Below are 16,695 nucleotides of genomic sequence, written 5' to 3'. Positions count from 1 at the left end.
GATTAATTTGGAAGAAGATTCCTCCTAGTATGCTGCTGCTGTTTTAGTCTAGGTAGTTTGTATTTACAGTTTCTTATCAATCCAGAGGTGCATATACCCAGAAAGAGAAGTGGAGTTTTGGAATTATTCATAATTTTAATCCTGAAGCCACAACACACGCACACACACACACATATACACAGCTTCTTTTTTTTTTTTTCTTTTTTTTTTTTTGAGGTGTAGTCTCATTCCGTCACCCAGGCTGGAGTGCAGTGGCGTGATCTCAGCTTAACTGCAAACTCCGCCTGCTGGTTTCCAGCAATTCTCTTGCCTCAGCCTCCCAGGTACCTGGGATTACAGGCAAGCGCCACCATGTCCGGCTAATTTTTGTACATTTGGTAGAAACAGGGTTTCAGCATGTTGGTCAGGCTGGTCTTGAGCTCCTAACCTTGTGATCAGCCTGCCATGGCCTCCCAAAGTGTTGGGATTACAGGCGTGAGCCACTGCTCCCAGCCAAAACATATATATACATATATATATACTTTTTTTGGGGGGGGGCGGGGGACAGTCTCTCCCTGTTGCCCAGGCTGCAGTGCAGTGGCACGATCTCAGCTCACTACAAACTCCGCCTCCTGGGTTCAAGCGATTCTCCTGCCTCAGGCTCCTGAGTAGCTGAGATTACAGGCACATGCCACCACACCCAGCAGAAGACATTTCTTTTAAGGTTATTTTAGGATATTTACAAATGTCTTTTGTTAGATACTGAAAATGAAAAGGATTTGTAGAGAGAGCTGTATAGATGGTTAGAAGTGGGATCAACTCAAGTTCTATATATTTTCATATTTTTTCTGTATATTAATAAACATCTTATGGTACATACTCAAGTCAACTTCTAACCTGCTGTACAAGCTGAGATATTTTTATTTCTTTAGGCCTCTGAATTATTTCATAGCTAATATTTAATTTTCTTTGTAGAGATGTATCTCCGCTATGTAGCTTAGGCTAGCCTTGAAATCCTGGGCTTAAGTGATCCTCCAACCTTGGCCTCTCAAAGTGCTTGGATTGCAGATGTGAGCCACTGCACCTGGCCTCTGCTCAGAATTTCTGACTATTCGCTCCCATCAAAACTTGCCCAGAGCTCAGACCACCAAATCACTTAGTATAGGAATTGAAACACCTGATCTATGCTGTGTTCAAACAAGTATAGATCTTCGTGGTGAAGCATCAATTTGATATCTGGAGTTAATGTTAGTTCTGGTCACATTCATTAACTTTCATATATAGCTAGGATGAGCCTTGGCTTTATTTATTATCTAATTTTACAGAAGAGTGCACACACAGGCCTTTGATGTTTGCTTAGGTTGTCAAGTGCAATGTTGTATGGCTTCATGAGTATCCTATACAGTGAAAACACCTGTTTTTGGGCCTTTAAAAAACAGACCTCTCAGCAATATAGATATTCTGTACACCTAACCCTCTGAGCCTGATTTCGTTTTATTTTATTTAGTGATCACACAGCTAATAGGGTTTTTTTTTTTTTGAGACCGAGTCTCATTCTGTTGCCTAGGCTGGAGTGCAGTGGCACGATCTCGGCTCACTGCAACCTCCACCTCCCAGGTTCAAGTGATCCTCCTGCCTCAGTCTCCCGAGTAGTTGGGACTATAGGTGCACGCCACCACTCCTGGCTAATTTTTGTATTTTTAGTAGAGATGAGGTTTCACCATGTTGGCCAGCCTGGTCTTGAACTCCTGACCTGAAGTGATCCACCTGCCTCAGCTAGGATTACAGGCGTGAGCTACCACACCCGGCTGATCGTCTTAAATTTTACAATTATATCATAATATATCATGACCACTTTACTAAATATTGAACAATTAACCTGGAAAAATGTTGATTTTTTAAAGTTATATTCAAACATCCAACAGAAGAGGCATAATGTTTAACTGAAATGCAAGGCACTTCAAGAAATGTAGGGCTACCCTTGTGCATAGCTGATGGGAATGTAAAATGGTGCAGCTGCTATGGTAAACAATTTGGTAGTTCCTCAGAAAGTTAAACATAGCCTTATCATATGATTCAGCAATTCTACTCTGAGGTGTATACTACTTGTATACCTACTTGTACACCTATGTTCATAGCAGTAATATTCGTAATCACCAAAAAGTACAAATGTCTAACAACAGAATAATAGAAAAACAAAATGTGTTATGTACATACAAAGGAATATTGTTCAGCCTTCAAAATGAATGAAATTCTGATACATTCTACAACATGGATGAACCTTGTAAATATTATGCTGTTAATAAGTGAAGCAAAGAGAAACGAAAAGAAAAATACTATATGAAAAATACTATACGATTCCAATTATAGGAGGTACTTAGAGTAGTCCATTTCATAGACAGAAAGTAGAATGGAAATTAGTATGGGCTGGGGGAAGGCAAATGAGGAATTACTGTTTAATGGGTATGGAGTTTCTCTTTACAAGGAAGAAAAAGTTCTGGAAATGGAGAGGTGATAGTTGCACAGCAATTGTGAGTGTACTTAATGTCACTGAATGATACACTTAAATATAGATAAATGGGCCGGGCATGGTGGCTCACACCTGTAATCCCAGCACTTTGGGAGGCCAAGGTGGGCGGATCACCTGAGGTCAAGGGTCCGAGACCAGCCTGACCAACATGGTGAAACCCCGTCTCTACCAAAAAATGCAAAAAATTAGCCAGGCGTGATGGCGCATGCCTGTAATCCCAGCTACTCAGGAGACTGAGGCAGGAGAATCATTTGAACCCGGAAGGTGGAGGTTGCAGTGAGCTGAGATCGCGCCATTGCACCTAGGCGATAAGAGTGAAACTCGATCTCCAAAAAAAAAGTTAAAATGATAAATTTTATGTTACGTATATTTCACCACAATTTTTTAAAAAAATCACCAAAAATGGGACGTACAGCTAAAAGATTTTTTACCTATTTTCAAATCTTACTGTATTTGATTATTTTTCTGCCTGTTTCAATGCTGCTTTATTCCTCACGGAGAGCTTCTTATAGTGTGGGCTTAGTGTGTTCAAAGTTGCACTGGTGGATGTGCATAATTCAGAGTCCATTGGTTTTGTTACAAGTGTAGAAGGAAGAGTTGAGAACACCATATTCATTAGGTTTTTTTTTCTTTTTTTGTTTTTTTTTGGAGACGGAGTCTCACTCAGCCATCTAGGCTGGAGTGCAGTGGTGCTCACTGCAGCTACTGTCTCCCGGGTTCAAGCGATTCTCCTGTCTCAGCCTCCCGAGTAGGTGGGATTACAGGCACCCACCATCATGCCCAGCTAATTTTTGTATTTTAGTGGAGACAGGGTTTCCTGTTGGCCAGGCTGGTCTCAAACGCCTGACCTCAGGTGATCCTCCTGCCTCGGCCTCCCAAAGTGTTAGGATTACAGGCGTGAGCCACCGTGCCCGGCCAGTAGTTTTTTTCTTACACGAATTTATTAAAAATGTGGGTGAGGGGTGGGTGAGTGAGAGGTAATTTAAAAGTGGAAAAACAACGCATGCCGGACTTCACGTTCCAACACGGAAAGCATGCTTTTGTGGCAAACTGAAAGGCTAGGAATTAAGGGTGATGAAATGCAGGCCTTCCGGCCCTCACTCTGTTCCTGATTTCTGGTTGTGGGAATCTGTTCTGAATCCAACTGCAAGTGGAAAACCCATCTTTGGCTGAGCAGCCGGGGAGGCCCTCCTGCCAATCCCCCAAATGTGCTGCTGAAACTTTGGCCCTGCAAGGCTGGAGCTAGGGCTGTCTTCCCCAGATCTGTGCAGCTGTCAAGGTGGCTGTGATGGGACTGTGACCGCCCTCTGCACTGCATTTTGGCAGTGACCTTGAGACCAGCCAGCTCACCACAGCTGCCCTGCTCTGTTGCCGCTGTTGCAATGCCAGGTGGCTGAGGGGTCGTGGGGGGCACGGCTCCCGGTCCAGTCTTTCCCAGTGTCTGGCAGGTGCTAGCTGTGGTGCCAGCTGTCCCACTGCCTACCACCCACTGGGCGTGGGGGCAGTCCAGGTGTGTGTCGGGAGATGGTGGCTTGTTCTACCCCTGGCTCAGGTCCCGATCCCTAGGAAGTGGGTGGTTCTGTCTGACCGCGAGTCTGGTGCGCAGACCGGCCCCACGTGGGGACTTGCTTGGCGGGTTTGCGGATATAGATGCTCAGTGACAGTTGGTCTTGGGAGACAGAAGAGCCAAAGGTGTCCTTTTGTCCCAAAGATATGAGTCCGAATTTTCCTTCTCGTAGGGGAGAAATTTTATTTGGAAATGAAGGTCATCAGAAACGCCCAGAGCAAGAGAGAAAATCCTTTCTCTCTAGCCACTCAGAGTGGCAAGTGTATTTTGAAAACTCCTCCCCCTCTTTTTGTCCTCATCCTGTCCTTTTCCTTTTCAGTGGCTTTACTGTTATTTTTTAATTCGCCATTGTCATTGGACATTTATTGACAGAAATCAAATTGCTGTGTTTCTGGGCAAAGCGCCTGCTGCAAAGAGGTGTGGTTCCCAAGGAATGAGACACGCAGCCCAACAGCTGAGCCTACACTGTCCTCACATAACCTCCCTGCCTTAAATATCGCCAATATTTAGCCTTGCCTTATAAAGTAAAAATGCACAATACCTTCCAGAGTTTCAGCAAGCCCAAATGCCCCCCTAGGCTCAGTTATGTCTCCTGTACATTGGAGGCAGAGCAGCGCACCCCTCCCCCATGCAGACCTGCCCTCGGAGCCGCCAAGAGGTTACTAATCAGGAAGGCTCTGCCATCGATCCAGTGGTGGTGACCTGGGGGATTTGTGTGCATTGTTTTTGCTGAAGCCTCCTGTGATTTCGGCGCGACCAGATCCTCTGCAGCGAACTCCATGTCGCAGCTTGTGGCTGCCTGTGTCCTGTGGTGAGAGCCGAGCCGCACAGGAGATCCTTTGTCTAGGAAGGGCTAGGCTGAGAAGATCACTTTGGAGTTGCTAAGCTCTGCATTGCCATTGGCTGCACTCTTTGTGGGGCTGTTTTTGCAAAAGGCATGCCCAGCACGTCTACAGTGCTGGCAGGCCAGGGCTGCCTTTAAACACCATGATAATAATACCAAAAAGCAGTTTGCAGAACTGTTCCACTGTAGAGGCTTCCTCTGCAGAAGCAAGCAAGATGGCTACCTCGTGGGCTTCGCTGTGAAGAATGCAGAGGCTAATTAAGACAGACTTTAAGGGGAAAAAAGGGTATTTCCCTACTTCATCTTTATGCAAGATTTTTTTTAGTGACTTTTGAAGTATACATTTTACATAAGCTCTTTAGGTTCTGCCTAGCAAACATGTTGATGATTTTAAATGGTATAAATAGTTTTACAGAGAAATAGCCAAAAATTTTGGGGATGTGGGAGCTAATTTTATTTCTTAAACAGAGGCTTATTTTGCAATTTGATTTTTTTTAGGTTATAAAGGAAAACAAGAGGCCCCAGAGGGAAAAGAAGCCCAAAGTTTTAAAGGTAATCAGCTGTTGATTAAATAATATTTCATTATTTTTCCATTTCATATAGTATTTTTCTGCACTTGGGTATATTTGGAGTACAGTATATGTGAATTCTCCCAGATTTTCAGTAGATGGATGAATTTCCACTCAACTAAAGTGTTTTCTCTCTCTTTTTTTTGATGTGCTGCATAATGTGCATATTAGCATCCTTTATTTTCAACTCCACACAAGTCTACAGAAAGAAAAGTTTGTATGCAGAGTGTTGTGAATAAAATTTGTTTTTCTTTATAGCTCCCTTTGTAGCATCTGCATTTGTGGTGTTGCACCAGTGTGTAAACTTAAGCCCTTTAGAAGAAAGGCACTATTTGAAGTTGACAGCTATGATCCATTGTGATTTTAATAGACTGTCCATTAAAGACTATTTTAAAATGTATGATTCTTTTCCAAAGAAAAAGGTCCTTAGACGTTTTAATTAAATTTAATATGTAAGTCATGGAGATCTTACAGCCAAATTATAGTTGTTTAATCTCAAATTCTCATAATATCATCTTTAATTTTGGCTTTCATGAAGCCGTAAGAATATGCATGTTTTCTTTATTTTCTATAGTTTGCCTGATGAGTATTTAGTAGTAACCTAATTCAGTTATAAGCTCACAGTCTGTGTGATGAGATTTGTACAATGTTTAGAAGGGTTAATTTAAAAGCATATGGCATCACTAAAAGTTCAAGGCTAGCTTTAGTCTAGCAAATAGGTACTTATGTGTTTAAGATTTCAAGTGGTGTATTGCTATTACAAATGTAAGCAACCTTTGCAAGCCACCTTTTAAATTCATGAAGAAATACTAAGCAATAAAATGACTTGTCTTTAATTATTTTGTGTACATTTAATTTAAAATAGTTTTACCTAATCCTAGCTTTCCTTTTTGACATATAAAGTTTTAGCACTCAAAGAGGAACAACATGTTGAACTATGAATGTGGCAGAATTTTATTTCATTTGTTGCCCCAGTGTGTAACTTGAAAATGTTGACACGGAGAACCAAACCTTGCCCTGCTTTCAAATTCGCCTGACCACATTGAGTTTCTGCTTCCTGTGTATATACAGCGTTTTCATGTACTTGTTTCATCAACCAACAAGTATTTATTTAATATTTACCACACAGTCAGCAATGTGCTAGGCACTGTGAAATGAATGAAATTGCTTGACACAAATTTTCACTGGGCCTGGACAAATAGAATCATGGTTATTCTCAAGGTAAATTAAACCCTTTTCTGTTTTTCTTCTTTGTGTTGATCCATCAACCCCCATTTATTCCTTTTCCTTCCAACAAAGATAGAAGTTTATCATTAAAAGCTACTTCTATACTTTCTGTGTTGGCTATATCTATCTCAAGCATTTTGTGAAAAATAGATTTAGTCTTACCCTTAAAAATGGCTCTCATTTGTTGGGGTTGTGGATGGGGGTTAGCAGAAAGGGATAGACTATGTGGAGAAACTAATACAGACCAAGCCTAGTATCTATGTCTTCCCCTGCCTTGGCTAGGAAGTAGAATTGGACTTTGGGAATGCAATTTAATTCTATGTTTATTTTGTTAGATTGTGAGTGTCCTGTCACCTGAAATAAATTTAAAAAGTAAATATGCCATGTGTTGCTTTTTGGAATCACAGTAGTGGACTCTGACTTAAAAGAAAAAGAATAAAAGTGCCTGTGGGTGGCCACATTTCATCTGCAACAGCAAGCAGAACCAAATTGTTGCTCACGTTCCTCTATAGTTAGCAATTATTGTACAAGAGCAGGAAAATATTCTAAAAGGAAAAAAAATTTCCGATGTTGGCATTTAAAAATGGTTTTCCACATTTTCTGTTAGACATAGTTTTTTTTCTCATCCAAAGAAAGCTTTGTTTCTCTGCTTCACAGTAGAAATGCTAAAAAAAACTTTCAGATTTTAGCTTGATGTGTATAGAATTCATAGAGCAAATGTAGAATATTATATAATCCTATAGGAGACATAAGAAAATGAAACCTGTGTTTGGGAGGGAGAGTGGGAGAGAAATACAACTGTCAGCTTGAGGTTTTATGAGTGAGGACTTCAACATTCTAAGAGCATGCTACCTGGGGGACCAGTGATGGGAATCTCACAGGTTATGATTTGGTCTTCCATCATAATTTGCTGTCTTTACATTTGGCATCATTCCAGAAATTTAGTCTGCTTCCTTTGACTTTATCCTTTTAGATGTTGAAATCTCCTGGATCATTTACTCTTTGTCAGGGTGGATGCTGCAGGTATCCTGATTGACTTTTCATTTTCATCATCTATTAGAAAGTAGTTGGATATGTGAAGAACCTGATTCAAGAAGTTGGGTATAGAATTTGAGACTTGTTTCATCCTACACTGACCTGAACCTGATAACTATTGAATCCAGTTGTGGGGCTGAAATTGGCTGGAATGTCTTATATCCCTCTCCTCTTAAAAACATACCTATTATCCACCAGGTATGATGACTCATCTGTGTAATCCCAGAACTTTGGGAGGCCAAGGCAGGAGGATTGCTTGAGGCCAGGAGTTTGAGACTAGCCTGCAAAACCCAGCAAAATCCTGTCTCTATGAAAAATTTAAAAATTAGCTGGGTGCAATGGTGTGCACTTCTAGTCCTAGCTACTCAGGAGGCTGAGGAGGGAGGATCGCTTGAGCCTAGGAGTTGGAGGCTGCAGTGAGCTATAATCACATGGGCTATATGCACTCCAGCCTCAGGAACAGAATGAGACCTTGTCTCCCCCTGCCAAAAAAACACTATTATCCATATTTATACCTATATTCATTCTATTGTACTTCAAAATTAAAAACTAAATAGTGATCTAAATCCTGATTAGAGATTCTTCCTGTAGCTGAAATGACAGTTCTGGCCAAAGCACTCTAAAGGCCAGAATGGGTATCAGCTAATGGTGCACCAGTAGTGGGTGGGGGTAACTCAGCATCAACTTCCTATTCAAGCCTATTAGTGATCACTAGTTATTTTCATATATAGATGACATCTTGTTAGCAATGTTATTATTGGAAACACAAGCATTTCCTTGACTCTTGATCTAGGTAGAGGTGTGGTCTAATTCCAGTCCTTGAATCACAAACTTGGCCTTTTAAGTGACGTGGTTTGGAATTCCTCTTGGAAGAAACATTTGTATAAATGACTTTTACTTTGTGTGTGTGTGGTGGGGGCAGGTGAGTAGGAGTGTATACTCCCTTTAAGAAAGTCGATTTTAAGATAATATTAATTTTGTTAGATTGTTAGTCGTTGTCCCTGGAGAAAATCAGACAGCACAGTCAATTGGGGGTTTGAACAGAGTTTAACAAAGGAATTACTTTAAATGGTGTGGGGAGGGTTAAGGAAAGAACTAAGGATGGTGAAGAAATCCAGATCCAATGAAGGCAGAGCTATTACTAATCCTAGGCCTGAAGGGGGATGGTGAGTGCCAACCAGGTAATGGAGCCTTTGGTAAAGAGATGCTCTTGCAAGGAGTCAAGTGGGGGGTGGGTGTGGGATAAATGCCCTGCTCTCCAGTCTCCTGCTGCTTTGATTGGTTGATCCCAATGGGGAGCCAGAGTGAAAGGGGAAACCTTGGATGCAGTACACGCTGGTCAGCCTTCTGGGTTGTGTAAGAGGGTTATGGAAGGTGGAATATATGCCTGGAAGGGAAAACAACATACTGAGCATGACTAGTGACCACAAGGGTGGTATGGTAAGGTGAACAATAGTACTAGAACCATGATTACATAAGATGGTAACATTAGGCAAAGATGGTTGAAAAGTACATAAGAACTCTATCCTATTTTTGCAACTCATCTATAAATCTAAAATTATTTCCAAATAAGCATGAGCATCCTTGAGGGGATGCATTTATACATTCTGTAATTAGATAGTCTTTTTGGCTGGTAAAGAATATTTTCTAGCTATTTAATTATAAAATATCATTAGAGTAGTATTTGGAAGAGCTGGGTGAACAAATATAAAGAAATGTCAGTGGATATTAAACCAGGAGAGTGTCTCCAGAGGAAGATTTTAAAAAGGCAAAATGAAAACTAAGGGATCTTCCTGCAGGGTTCAGCACTGACTTGCTCTTCTCTTTGCCTTCATTCCTTGATGATGCTGATAAAGAACAAGTGGGGCCAGGCGAGTGGCTCAGGCCTGTAATCCCAATACATTGGGAGGCCGAGGCGGGCAGATCACCTGAGGTTGGGTGTTTGAGACCAGCCTGACCAACATAGAGAAACCCCCATCTCTACTAAAAATACAAAATTAGCCAGGCGTGGTGGCGCATGCCTGTAATCCCAGCTACTCGGGAGGCTGCAGTAGGAGAATCGCTTGAATCCGGGGGGCGGAGGTTACAGTGAGGGAACAAGCAAAAATTGCCGAGATGATGAAGAAAAACATCATCTAGGGAAAGTTACTTAACATTCCCATCATTTGTAAATTGTTTTTATTGAATTTATTTACTTACTTATTTGAGACAGAGTCTCACTCTGTCACTAAGGCTGGAGTGCAGTGGTGCAGTCTTGGCTCACTGCAACCTCCGCCACCTGGGTTCAAGTGATTCTCCTGCCTCAGCCTACTAAGAACTGGGATTACACACATGTGCCACCACACCCAGCTAATTTTTTTGTATTTTTAGTAGAGACGAGGTTTTGCCATGCTGGCCAGGCTGGTCTCAAACTCCTGGCCTCAAGTGATCTGCCCACTGCAGCCTCCCAAAATGCTGTGATTACAGGCGTGAGCAACCATGCCTAGCCCATAAATTATTTTTATATATACTAGACCAGTGCTGGTTTAAAAGGACTAAATTATACTCTGGTTATGTTTGTTTGTTGTTTGTTGTTTGTTTGTTGAGCTGAGGTCTTGCTGTGCTGCCCAGGCTGGTTTTCAACTCCTGGGCTCAAACTATTGTCCTTTCTCATTCTCCTTAGTAGCTAGGATTACAGCCACCCTCCCCTGCTAAAATTACCAAATTAGATACAGTTGAGTTACGTTGTTTATTTTAAAATTCTATTAAGCTATAAATAGGCCAGGTTCGGTGGCTCATGTCTGTAATCCCAGCACTTTGAGAGGCCAAAATGAGTGGATCACTTGAGGTCAGGGGTTCAAGACCACCCTGGCCAACATGGTGAAACCCTGTCTCTACTGAAAATACAAATATTCGCTAGGTGTGGTGGCAGGTGCTAATCGCAGCTAATTGGGAGGCTAAGGCAGGAGACTTGAACCTGGAAGGCGGAGGTGGCAGTCAGCCGAGATTGTGCCTCTGCACTCCAGCCTGGGCGACAGAGGGAGACTCCCTCTCAAACAAACAAACAAAAAACCCTACAAATGAAAGATAACATAGTTGCTAATGATTTTCTTCTGCTTATTTGTCTATAACTTTGTTTCAGTTAGTAAAATAAATCATTGGTAAAGTAATTTCTTTAGAGTTTTTAAACAGACGGTTATAATGCAACATTCTATTACTTGTAGCAACATGTTGCAAATTTAAGTACTAGATCAAATACTAAGCTTGACCATCCTTCAGGGGAAAAAAAACCAAAAACCAAAAAAAAAAAAAAAAAAAAAACCACACATTTCATTTTGATAGTTCCTTATAGTCCCAGGCAACTAATCCCAGACTTCTGGATGTAATGGGCCAGTGAGGAAAAAAATTCGGTGTGGGTGTTGAAAATATTCACAAGGGAATACCAGCTTTAATTTTTAAAAATGGGAAGAAGATAATATCAGAACACAGGAAGGTCATAGAAATTTAATAATTTACTTTTATGACAACACATGGTCTCTATTGAACTCATTTTGTCATAAACTGGCAAAAACCGTTAAGGACGTGTGCTCACCCATCAGTGTTTATTCACACAATCAAAGACACACATGGGCTTCTGGTTTGTATACCCAAAAACTGTAATACAGCATTTTGCCCGGAGATCAGACTGGATTTCAGGGCTGAGTTATCACTAAACCAGCTCATACACAGGCATTCGTTTATCACTGGAGCATGTATATTTCCAGTGACTCAAGACTCATGTCCATTCTGTGATTTCTAGGAATGATCCCAAACAGAGAATCAAAGTGAATAAAAGCCAAATGGAGTTGGACGGGTTTAAGGAAAATTTCATTCAGGCTATTAAAAAAAAAAAAAAGACTTGAATTCTTCCTAGTCCACAAAAGAACATATGCCTTGTATCTTGAATACTTAGGCTCATCTGGTACGTGTTTGTGTTTTGATAGTACAGGATTCATACTGTTTCTGAGTTGTAGTTTCTTTACTGTATAGTTCTCCATTTACTGACTAGAATATATTCTCACAAGTCAGATGAAAAGAGCCAACTAATAACTTTATTTAAGTTTTGTTTGCATCTTAAGTTTTTTTTTTTTTTTTTTTTTTGAAACAGGTATCACTCTGTTGCCCCGGCTGGTGTGGAGTGGCGCAATCTTGGTTCATTGCAACCTTTGCCTCCTGGGTTCAAGAGATTCTGTAGCCTCAGCCTCCCAAATAGCTGGGATCACAGGCACACACCACCACGCCCAGCTAATTTTTGTATTTTTTGTAGAGACAAGGTTTTGCCAGGCTGGTCTAGAACTCGAGCTCAAAGCGATCCATTTGCCTCAGGCTCCCAAAGTACAGGCATGCACCACTGCACCTGGCCTTCTTAATTCATTTTTAAGTGAAATATTTTTAATAATGGAATGTCTTGCAATGTCATTCTATATATATATGAATATATATATTCTCTCTATATATAGAATATATAAATATATATAAGTTTATATATATAAATATAAATATATATTTTACATTTTCAAAGATTTGATGGTAAGGTTTGCCAACCAAAATGGCCTATGCAAGAGAATGTGGGTAACAGAAGTAACAGTATCTTTTTTTTTTTTGACAGAGTCTTGCTCTGTCACCAGGCTGGAGCACAGTGGTGCAATCTCAGCTCACTGCAGCCTCCCTCTCCTGGATTCAAGCAGTTCTCCTGCCTCAGCCTCTGGAGTAGCTGGGACTACAGGTGCATACCACCACACCCAGCTAATTTTTGTATTTTTAATAGAGATGGGGTTTCACCATGTTGGCCAGGATGTCTCAATTTCTTGACCTCAGGATCCGCCCTCCTTGGCCTCCCAAAGTGCTGGGATTATAGGCATGAGCCACCGTGTCCAGCCAACAGTGTCCTATTTATTTATTTATTGAGATGGAGTCTCACTCTGTAGCCCAGGCTGGAGTGCAGTGGCGTGATCTCAGCTCACTGCAACCTCCGTCTCCCAGGTTCAAGCGATTCTCCTACCTCAACCTCCCAAGTAACTGGGATTACAGGCGTCCGCCACCACGCCCGGCTAATTTTCTTTATTTTCAGTAGAGATGGTGTTTCACCATCTTAGCCAGGCTGGTCTCGTACTCCTGACCTCGTGATCCACCTGCCTTGGCCTCCCTAAGTGCTGGGATTATAGGCGTGAGCCACCACGCCGAGCCTATTTATTTATTTTTGAGATGGAGTCTTGGTTTGTCACCCAGGCAGGAGTGCAGTGGTGCGATCTTGGCTCACTGCAACCTCCACCTCCTGGGTTCAAGTGATTCTCCTGCCTCAGCTCCTGAGTAGCTGGGACTAAAGGTATGTGCCATCAAGCCCAGCTAATTTTTTGTAGTTTTAGTAGAGACAGGGTTTCACCATGTTGGTCAGGCTGGCCACCAACTCCTGACCTCGGGTGATCTGCCTGCCTCAGCCTCCCAATGTGTTGGGATTACAGGCATGAGCCAACATGCCCAGCCATATTTATTTTTTAATTAAAAAAATATTTTTTAATATAAAAGAGGGGTCTCAAATGTTGCCCAGCGTGGTCTCAACCTCCTGAATTCAAGCGATCCTCCTGCCTTGGCCTCCAAAAGTGTTGGAATTACAGGCATGAGCAACCGTTCCTGGCCCATAGTTTTTTTTGTTTGTTTATATGTTTTTATGACAGGGTCTCACTCTGTCACCTAGGCTGGAGTGCAGTGGCTCTGCTCACTGCAGCCAAAACCTACTGGGCTCATGTGATCTTCCCACCTCAGTCTCCTGAGTACCTAGGATGACAAGTGTGTGCCACCAAGCCTGACTAATTTTTTTTTTTTGAGATGGAGTTTCGCTCTTGTTGCCCAGGCTGGAGTGCAATGGCGTGATCTCTGCTCACTGCAACCTCCGCCTCCCAGGTTCAAGTGATTCTCCTGCCTCACCCTCCCTAGTAGCTGGGATTACAGGCATGTGCCACCATGCCTGGCTAATTTTGTATTTTTAGTAGAGACGGGGTTTCTCCATGTTGGTCAGGCTGGTCTCGAACTCCTGACCTCAGGTGATCCGCCCTCCTCGGCCTCCCAAAGTGCTGGGATTACAGGCATGAGCCACCGCTCCTGGCCAAGCCTGACTATTTTTAAATTTTTTTGCAGAGACCAGGTTTCCCTGTGTTGCCCAGGGTGATTTTGAACTTTTGGGCTTAAGAAATCCTCCTGCCTTAGCCTCCTCAAGTGTTGGCCCACAGTTTTAAATAGTAACTCCTTTTCTGCACTTCTGAAGTTTTTGTCATCTATGTGTAAAATTTAGTGATGTCACATGAATTTGATTAAAGCATAGATTATTTTCATAATTCTAGGAAATCAGATATTAAATAATAAACTTATTCTAGGAGTTTGGTTATTTTATATATATATAGCATGTGAGAGCATTTTAAAATATTTCATTTATTTATTTTTAAATATTTTATATACATATACACCATATCATAGGATTATTTGGGAGTTGGGTGAATTATTTAAAATATGTTAGGCAGGGCACAGTGGCTCATACCTGTAATCCCAGCACTTTGGGAGGCTAAGGCTAGTGGGTTGCCTGAGCTCAGGAGTTTGAGACTAGCCTGGGCAACATGACAAATCTACGTCTCTATATATTTATAAAAAATAAGGCAGGGCATAGTGGCTCACCCTTATAATCACAGCACTGTGGGAGGCCGAGACAGGAGGATCATGAGGTCAGGAGATCGAGATCATCCTGGCTAACACAGTGATACCCCATCTCTACTACAAATACAAAAAATTAGCCAGGCGTGGTGGCAGGCACCTGTAGTCCCAGCTAGTTGGGAGGCTGATGCAAGAGAATGATGTGAACCCGGGAGGTGGAGCTTGCAGTGAGCCGATATTGCGCCACTGCACTCCAGCTTGGGTGACAGTGCGAGACTGTCTTCAAAAAACAAACAAAAAAAAAGGCCAGGCATGGTGACTTATGCCTGTAATCCCAGTACTTTGTGAGGCCGAGGTGGTGGATCACTTGAGGTCAGGAGCTCAACCAGCCTGGCCAACATGGTGAAACCCTATCTCTACTAAAAAAAAAGAAAATAACAAAAATTAGCCAGGTGTGGTGGTGGTTGCCTGTAGTCCCAGCTACTCGGGAAGCTGAGGTGGGAGAATTGCTTGAACCCAGGGGGCAGAGGTTGCAGTGAGTTGAGATCGCCCACTGCACTCCACCCTGGGTGACAGAGGGAGATTCCTTCTCCAAAGATAAAAAAACACAAAAATAAAAAATATGTTAAATGTTCAGAACTGCTTGGCATACTGTGGTTTTTTTGTTTTTACTTTTTTTTGACAAGGTCTTCCTCGGTCACCCAGGCTAGAGTGTAGTGGTGTGATCATGGCTCACTGCAGCCCTGACCTCCTGGATCAATTGATCTTTTACTTCAGGCTCCCAAATAGCTGGGACCATAGGTGTGCACCACCAAACCCACCTAATTTTTATATTTTTTGTAGAGATGAGGTTTTGCCATGTTACCCAGGCTGGTCTCAAACTCCTGGGCTCAAGCAAACCCAAAGTACTAGCACTACAGGCATCAGCTACCTTGCTCAGCTAGTAATTTTTTAATAGTGATTATAATTACAAGTAAAGGTGTAATTTATGTTCATAAAAATATGAAGTGAACTAGGCTGGGTGCAGTGGCTCATGCCTGTAATCCCAGCACTTTGGGAGGCCAAAGGTGGTGGATCACGAGGTCAGGAGTTCGAGACAGGCCTGGCCAGCATGGTGAAACCCTGTCTCTACTAAACACAAAAATTAGCCGGACATGGTGGCGGGCACCTGTAATCCCAGCTACTCGGGAGGCTGAGGTAGGAGAATCGCTTGACCTGAGGAGGCGGAGGTTGCAGTGAGCTGAGATTGTGCCACTGCACTGTAGCCTGGGCAACAGAGCGAGACTCCTTCTCAAAAAAAAAAGTGACCTTTCCAAAAAATGTGGATTTCAGCCAGGTGCAGTAGCACACTCACGTAGTCCTAGCTACTCAGAAGTCTAAAGCAAGAGGATTGCTTGAACTGTGGAGCTCAAGACCGTGGTATGCTATGAGAGCTCCTGTGAAAAGCCACTGTACTTCAGCCTGGGCAACATAGCAAGACTCCGTCTCTTCAAGAAAAAAATAAGTGGGTTGGGCATAGTGGCTTATGACTGTCATTCCAGTTACTCAGGAGGCTATGGTGGGAGGATCATTTGAGCTTGGGAGTTCCAGGCTGCAGTGAGTTGTAGTCATGCCACTGCACTCCAGCCTAGGCCAATTGTCAGAGACTCTTTTCTTTCTTTCTTTCTTTCTTTCTTTCTTTCTTTCTTTCTTTCTTTCTTTCTTTCTTTCTTTCTTTCTTTCTTTCTTTCTTTTCTTTCTTTCTTTCTCTTTCTTTCTTTCCTTCCTTCCTTCCTTTCTTTCTTTCTTTCTTTTCTTTCCTTTTCTTTCTTTTCTCTTTTTTTGAGAGGGAGTCTCGCTCTGTTGCCCAGGCTGGAGTGTAATGGTGTGATCTCGGCTCACTACAACCTCTGCCTCCTAGGTTCAAGTGATTCTCCTGCCTCAGTCTCCATGAGTAGCTCGGGGGGTGGGGGGGTGGGGAGAGCAGGAGAGAGAGAGAGGGAGGGAGGGAGGGGAGAAAGGAAGGAAGGAAGAAAGGAAGGGAGGGAGGGAGGGGAAAAGAAAATAATATTATTTCCTCTTGGTATATTCACTTGATAGCCTTATTGAGAAATATAAGCCTATATTCAACAGAGGCTTTTCATTCCTTTTAAAAATGTCACTTCTGTTTTAGTTTACTTACAATGGATGAGGCATATCTTGTTGTTGTTTTCTTTTTTTTTTTTATTTGACAGAGTCTCACTCTGTCACTGAGGCTGAAGTGCAGTGGCTCGATCTTGGCTCACTGCAACCTCCGCCTCCTGGT

At 42.3% G+C, this 16,695-nt stretch overlaps 1 protein-coding gene across 7 annotated transcripts in view; it reads left to right on the top strand.

The window, feature by feature from the left end:
* The window catches only part of TET1 (tet methylcytosine dioxygenase 1), a 139,121-nt gene that overhangs the window by 33,534 nt on the left and 88,892 nt on the right, over nt 1–16,695 (top strand). For 2 of the 7 annotated variants that reach the window (XM_002820885.5, XM_024253491.3), the window contains exon 3: nt 5,419–5,472. In XM_002820885.5, coding sequence (XP_002820931.4) covers nt 5,419–5,472 — 54 coding nt within the window. The other 5 variants (XM_063727369.1, XM_054523358.2, XM_063727368.1 and 2 more) reach the window with 5 other exon arrangements.

This window comes from Pongo abelii, chromosome 8 (assembly GCF_028885655.2).
Source record: "Pongo abelii isolate AG06213 chromosome 8, NHGRI_mPonAbe1-v2.0_pri, whole genome shotgun sequence".
NCBI classification, from domain to species: Eukaryota; Metazoa; Chordata; class Mammalia; order Primates; family Hominidae; genus Pongo; species Pongo abelii.
This window is presented reverse-complemented; position numbering and strand designations above follow the sequence as displayed.